At 41.6% G+C, this 6,889-nt stretch overlaps 1 protein-coding gene across 4 annotated transcripts; it reads left to right on the forward strand.

The window, feature by feature from the left end:
• Positions 1–62: 62 nt before the first annotated feature.
• On the forward strand, positions 63–5,811 carry lrrc57 (leucine rich repeat containing 57). 4 transcript variants are annotated; one of them, XM_055057272.1, is made up of 6 exons: positions 63–195; positions 2,266–2,446; positions 2,700–2,835; positions 2,931–3,199; positions 4,069–4,254; positions 4,766–5,811. In XM_055057272.1, exons 2-6 carry the CDS (start codon positions 2,363–2,365, stop codon positions 4,805–4,807), a joined length of 717 nt encoding a protein of 238 aa, XP_054913247.1. In that variant the 5' UTR covers positions 63–195; positions 2,266–2,362; the 3' UTR covers positions 4,808–5,811. The 4 variants fall into 4 exon arrangements, with proteins under 4 accessions (XP_054913247.1, XP_054913249.1, XP_054913248.1 ...); XM_055057274.1 differs by having other exon boundaries at positions 64–253; XM_055057273.1 differs by having other exon boundaries at positions 64–246.
• The last annotated feature ends 1,078 nt before the right edge of the window (positions 5,812–6,889 follow it).

The raw sequence follows: 6,889 nt of genomic DNA on the forward strand, positions 1-6,889 counted from the left end.
GTGGCAGAAATACACCAAAAACTAAACGTAACTCCGCAAACGGAAGACGAAGAAGCCGGAAAGGGAAGAGGAGGAGATTTACTCTGAAGCAGCGACTCCCTCAGCTGATCCTCCTCACTGAACTTGTTTTCATCGGTTCGGTCAGAGTTCAGCTTATTGATCCGGACCAGAACCGTCCTCCGAATCCACGGTGAAGTGAGTTAACGACACCGAAGTCCCAGAAGTTGGCTGCAGGGTCACGTCACGGTAATCTGTGAGCAGAGAGGCTTTAAGGCGGAGCGCCAAGCTGAGAGGGTTGATGGATCTCAGTTGGCCCTGCGGGTCAGTGCAGGGCCCTGAGCTGCTGGCAGGAAACTAGTGTGTGTTCATTCTAACGTGTTCTGGTAACTATGGCAGTACAACAAAAGAAAGCAGCAATGTGTAGCACAATTTAACTGGACTAGTTAAAATCCTAAAGCATCAATAAAAGCCAGCATAACATTAATTATTATAGTTATAATAATAAAACGTTTCTTGTTTAATATTAATAGTGAAGGCATAGGCATAATGTGTCAGTATGAAGCAAAGTAATAGGCTTCATAAAATCTTAAATGATAACTGGACCTCAACATCTACTTATTCATTAAAAAAAAGAAAGATTCTCAGTCTCAGTAGGTTACATATATTTGCTCTAAATTTTATGAAAATTTGAGACGATTATGAAAATCTTTTTGATAGGAAGCCTAAAAATGACACTTTATTCAAAGCAGTAGGATTCGTTGGAATCCTAACATTTATACTTTATTGGTAAATTCAATAACTATTCTGGATCGAGCCATGAAAAGAATCAATGCTAATTATGATCATATGTTTTAGTTGTGAAAGACAAAACCAGGAAATGAGAATGAATGTTCTGGGAGAAAACTAGAGCCACTAAAGAACTGTTTGTTTTTTCTCTTTGAATTCTGATTTCTACAGCCACATAAAAAATTTTAAAAAAATCACTTAAGTGGTCATGTTCGTCCAGGTCGTTTGTTCCCCTGAACATCTCACGTCTCTGTCTGTGAAGCTGGTTTCTCCTCGGTTCTCTTCTGCTTTGACGTCAGAATTGTTGTTGTTTTCTTCCAGTGGTCCTCATCATCCTCTGTAGAAGATTATCTTCATCCGATTTAACATTTATCTAGAGTAACCCATCTCTCTGTTACGTTATGCTTTTTCACACGTTTTTGTTTTTCTAAATATCAGTTTGAACTTTAAGGACGAATTCGATAAAGATCCTACTGTGTTTGGCTCAGCCTGTATGCACTGCTCCTCTTTCTGAAATCCAGACCCAAATTATTGGCAAATTTAAAAACTATCTTGATGGAAGATTAAAGTTTGCAGTCGTGAATGAACATCAGACTTAAAGTTGATCTAAGGTTGGTTGACCCAACTAGGCCTGTCACATTAAATCAATTAATCGCATGAAAAGGAACAGAATAATTTTCATTTGCTTGATTTATTATTTTTATCTTTTTTTCTCTCTTTTTACCAAAAAACTGAATGATAAAAGTCTTCAACCTGGTGTTTTGGTCTCAATCATTCCTTTTGTGATAGATCATTTTGTTTACAGAGACTTCATAATTAAATTTATTTGTTAAAAGTGCCTACATATTTTTATGCCACTATTTATAAGTCACTTGAAAATGATCTCAAAACTGCAATATTATCATTTATTGCAATAACTGATGGAACAATTTATTCCACAGCAAAACGCGTTATTGTGACAGGGCTACCTTTCAGAGTTCAGAACAAAGCTGAGTCTGTCCTGCATTCTGAGCTCATGATCTACTACACGCACTGAAGTATTCAAAGACAACGACTCATTCATGTTCACAAGCTCAGAGTCTTAACCCAGCAGAAATGGGTCATAATGACATGTTTTCACTGCAAACATCCAAATAAAACAGTTGATTTGTCATAAACACTGCAGTCTGTGGAGTTTCTGGTTATTTAGTTCACTTGTAGGCTGTTGGCACAGAGTTGATCAGTGATATGTTTACGTCTGTACATCTATGAGCATCTTCAGTCAGTTTTTGTCTGTCGTCTGTGTTATTTTGCACCTGGAAATGATCCAACATGGACCTGATTTTCTGTGTTGCTGCACATCAGGGAAGAAGGAAAAGATCCCAATACTGTGTTTCATTTCCACAGTCATGATTAGATGTCAGCGGCTGTTTGTCAGGAGGGTGTCAGTGTGTGGCCTGTGTGTCCTGCAGGGATTTCATCCTCTGATCTCATTAACAGCTTCTAACCAGGAGGAGGGAGGAGGAGCTCCATGGAAACGGCCCCACCTCCGGACGTGAGCTGGATGTGAGCTGGACACCCGGAGCCAGAGGGGAACATGGGTAACAGCGCGCTGAAGTCTCACCTGGAGACCTCCCAGAAAACGGGAGTGTTTCAGCTGACGGCCAAAGGCCTGCAGGAGGTAGGAGGAGCAGTTGGGAGGAAGTGGAAAAGAGTCACTTTCTGTCTGAGTAGTGCAGTCCCTTCCAACAGAATCAGGCAAAAAATAAAAGCAGTGGGTATCAATGTGTTAGTGATTTACGGATCGTTGATAGGCATTCTGGCATCATGCTGCAGCTGTAAAACAGTTCTGTGTGTATTTTAAAGGGATGCTGACGTTGAGGTAGACTAGATGGCGCTGTTCTGAACTTGTCCTGGTGTCTGACTGGTTTCAGTTTCCAGAGGAGCTCCAGAAGCTCACCGCAAATCTGAGGACAGTGGATCTGTCTGGCAATAAGATCGAGGTTCTCCCAGCCTCAGTCGGAAACTTCCTGCAGCTGAAAAGCCTGACGCTGAACTCCAACAAGCTGAGTGAGTGAGGGAGGGAGGGAGGGTGTCTGTCTGTCTGTCTGCTTCTGGACATTCCAACCACACTTCCTCTAACATTTCTGTTTTCCCTCTTTAAGCTGGCCTTCCTGCAGAGATCGGCAAGCTGAAGAAGCTTGAGACCCTGAGCTTGAATGGGAATCAGATCCAGCAGTTGCCCCCCGCCGTGGGCCAGCTCAAGGCCCTGAGGACCCTGAACCTGTCCGGGAACCAGATAACCGAGTTCCCAGCAGGCCTGGGAACGCTGAGGCAGCTGGACCTGCTGGATTTGTCCAAGAACAGGATTCAGAGCGTCCCGGCAGCCGTCTCAGAGCTGCAGGCCATCGAGATCAACCTCAACCAAAACCAGGTGTCATTATCAAAAAGAGAGCAGCATATTACTGTCGAGATCCTTCAAGTGTGGACACAAGCAGAAACATTAGTATGCTAACCTTTCAGGTTGAATGTTTGTTATATTTCCCAGCAGCCCCTTCAGTTTCAGGATGACATTTTTGAGTCTTAAACCAATTATTGTGATAAAATGTTACCCATATTTGTGACTTAACTTTATTAACTTTATTGCATTTTTTTTCCTTTGGTCCTCATAATCACATTAATGCAACTTTAAAGTTGTATGAATATGAGGAAAAATAATGTTTTTAGCGATTTCATTTTCTTATGTGTTTAGAGGTTTACCTTTAGCTTCTGCTACTGTTTTCTTGGGTCCCACTGTTGTCATGGGTTTAGCGATAGCCTCTGTTCATTTTTTCACCTGTTTAGCGGGTCAGTGTTTGCTTCCTGCTCATTTTCTCATGTGTTTAGAGGTGTACTGTTTGCTTCCGCTGCTTTTTTGGTTTTAGTGAGCTAAGATTCTTGATTGGCAAATTGGTAATTAGTGAACACAACTTTTTGGTTAGCTTTGCCCACCACTGGTGATTTTAATAAAACATTACAGTGGTCATTTTGAAAAAAGGAGACACAGGATCTAGAAAATGTGTATCCTTCTGTGGTTCAAAATATGTAGGCTGTGATTTGACACCAAAAGTATTGATCTGTGGTAAATATTGGCAAAATTAGCACATTAAAATAAAATTTGCACCATTCCTCTTGTGAAAGATTCTGTTGAAAAGATTCAATTATTTTCTGCAGATAGGATACATAACAGCTGCTTCCTGCAGAACCTATGAGACAGTCCTTTAAGAGTTTTGGAGTGTAAGCAGGTTTTCTGCTGCCCGTCAGATCTCAGTGCTGTCAGCAGAAGTGTCCCACTGTCCACGTCTCAAAGTTCTGCGTCTGGAGGAGAACTGTCTGGAACTGTCGTCCATTCCTGAGTCCATCCTGACCGAGTCCCAGGTGTCCCTGTTCTCCGTGGAGGGAAACCTGTTCGAGGTGAAGAAGCTCCGAGAGCTGGAGGGATATGAAAAGGTCAGCTCAGTATTATTATTATTATTATTAGCAATCCATGTATTTTTTTCTATGCAAGTAAAGAACTGAGCTGTCTCAACAAAGATCCATTTATGGTTAAATAAACTCGAAGGAATATGTGTAAATGCTGTAGACGTTCTAAAGCTGTCTTTCTCTGTCTTTAACAAATCACCTGGATATGAAGCAGAATATTTGTACAAATCAAAGTTGTATTTTATAGGACATACTTTAACTTGGTTTTATTTCTTAAAAAGTCTCCATAATTAGATCCTGACTTTAACAAGGAGATTTTCAAAAGCTGTTCATGACAGATGGAACCAGACTCCTTTAGCTGATCGAACACAGCGTCTTTGCTTCTGTTACGAGTTCAAGTTTAACACCCTGACACCTTGAGCCTAAGGGTCAGGGGTCAACCTCTGTACTTCCAGACCAGCTAAACCCCATTCAGGGCCGATCCCAGGTTACCACACTCTCTTCTGGTCTGTTCATGTCTCTCTTCCTCTCTCATCAGTACATGGAGCGTTTCACTGCCACCAAGAAGAAGTTCGCCTGAATCCCCGCTACCATGACGACTCTAGACTTGGCGTCAGTCTGTAACCCACCATACTCTCGACCCCCATCCTGCACCAGCCGGAGCTTCTTATTGGTCTGCAGCGAGGTGCTTCCCGCAGCACTCCACACAGACACTGGACCTGCTGAGACGGAGACGGACGATGACGGCGAGGCAGGCTCAATACGACCACCTTGAGATCCAGAGCGGCTTCTTAACCGGGATTAGCTTCCAGGCTTTCACTGAGCGACGAGCAACATGCACCTCCAGAATAGGGACATTGAAGTGATGTCACAGACTTTCATAAGTCCGGATCTTGATGCAGAAGATCTTGATGCAGCAGGTTTTTTTAATTGGAGTTTTTCTCTGCATGTTGTGACTCTGGCCCTGTGGCAGAGCTCAGGAGGCTTCGGAGATGTTGGACGCTTCACGGCTGTTTTTGTCTCGCATAAGGTCCGGTGACTTTATAGTGCAGCTGCTCAGTGCGGCGTCACATCGTACTCACCTGTTAGCAAAAACATTAAACCGCTCCCCCCAGCTCATGCCTTGCAGTTTTATTTAATCACCGCCATCTTTAGCGCATCCCACCATGTGACCCTGTGAAGATCCACCCAGCAGTGTGGAGCTAAAAGAAGAAAATCCTTTCTTCTTTTAGGGGGCATTTTTGTTGCTTCTAATTATCCGGCAGAGATAAACATGTAATGTAATGTGCAAACAGTTGAGCTGGGTTTGAGTCTAGGAACCAGACTTCTTACTTTTTGCTATGACACTAAGCAAGTGTATTCACTTATCCTTATGACTTTAAAACAATCAACTGAAGTGATACTCTGTTGAAGCCAGTATGTGTCGTTGCCTGCTCTGTAATTGTGTTTAAACAGACACATTCTGTTCTCTGCTGCCGAAACAAACGGGTGGAGTGAAGGAGTGGCTCTCCAGCATGTCCATGGAAATTTGTCTGTAATCTTTTTTTGTCTTGTATTTAATTAAAGCGGATGCTTAACAAGTTAGTCAATGTGTGCTTCATTTTTTTCTCCTACAACCTCACTGATATTTGAAAACCTTGTGAGTCCAGCTTTAACAACCTGTGTCGTCGTTCCAGTCAGTCTTCTGTTCAGGGGAAAAGAACTACCAACTGAACATGTTGGACAGGTTTGTGTTGATTAGCTCCATGTGAAACACCACAGGTCTACAGCAGCAGGTTGACGTTAAAGCTCTTAAAAAGATCATTGGCAAAATACAAAACCCTTATAACTTCTTTAGCGAGGTTATATAAGGATGCATCTTTTTTCTTTAAAAAAAAAAGTGTCAGCTCACTGGAGACATTTTGTGTTTGGCCAAATACAAAAACACGGCACTTTAACTGTCAAGCATGGTGGTGAAGGAGTGATGATATGGGCTTGTTTTGGAAACCGTGGGTCCATACTGGGTCACCTAAAACTGCTAATCTACAAAAGCATGGCTGTAATGGCCCAGTTAAAGTAAACTACAGCAAACCCAGATTCTTTTTCAGGCAGTTTAATCTGATTTTGCTCACCAGAAAAACAAGGGATTAAAAATTGAGCTGATGGGAATGTGAATTAAACAAAACGCTGGGAAAAGATCAATAACATGAAGTTATGTTAATTCAAACGTTACATTTTTAAGTCCATAAATACAAAGATGAGTGATTACTATTCTTACACATTGCACATTTTAATTCTAATAATTTACTGGCCAGTGGCCACTATTCATTCATATCTTTTTTATTTATTTTCATCAGCTTAAACATCAAACTGTTTTTTTAATTACTGCCTAAAACATTTAAAATATTTCTGACATAAACTTTCATTGATCTAAACAAAAACATATCACAACACAAATAAATTCTCAATAACATCACAGGAGAACTTCATTAGCCCTTCTGTAAACGTCTGAATGAACCTGTCCGTCTATCTGTTCTCCAACTCTAAATGTTCTGGTTAAACTGTGTTCTTCTTCAGCCGACGCTGGATCAACCTGGACATTGTGAAGCTGTAAACAGGATGTTATCAACAGGAAGCTGCAGCAGAGACACACAGGATGGCAGTGGGCATATTCTGGACACAT

This window comes from Poeciliopsis prolifica, unplaced genomic scaffold, assembly GCF_027474105.1.
Source record: "Poeciliopsis prolifica strain line A6 unplaced genomic scaffold, Auburn_PproV2 SCAFFOLD047, whole genome shotgun sequence".
NCBI lineage: Eukaryota > Metazoa > Chordata > Actinopteri > Cyprinodontiformes > Poeciliidae > Poeciliopsis > Poeciliopsis prolifica.

Bases quoted from the DNA above. Each gene is read 5' to 3' on its own strand.
- lrrc57 (XM_055057272.1), top strand. From the start codon at position 2,363: ATGGGTAACAGCGCGCTGAAGTCTCACCTGGAGACCTCCCAGAAAACG. The intron at 2,447-2,699 runs GTAGGAGGAGCA...GACTGGTTTCAG, and splicing joins CGGCCAAAGGCCTGCAGGAG to TTTCCAGAGGAGCTCCAGAA. The intron at 3,200-4,068 runs GTGTCATTATCA...GCTGCCCGTCAG, and splicing joins TCAACCTCAACCAAAACCAG to ATCTCAGTGCTGTCAGCAGA.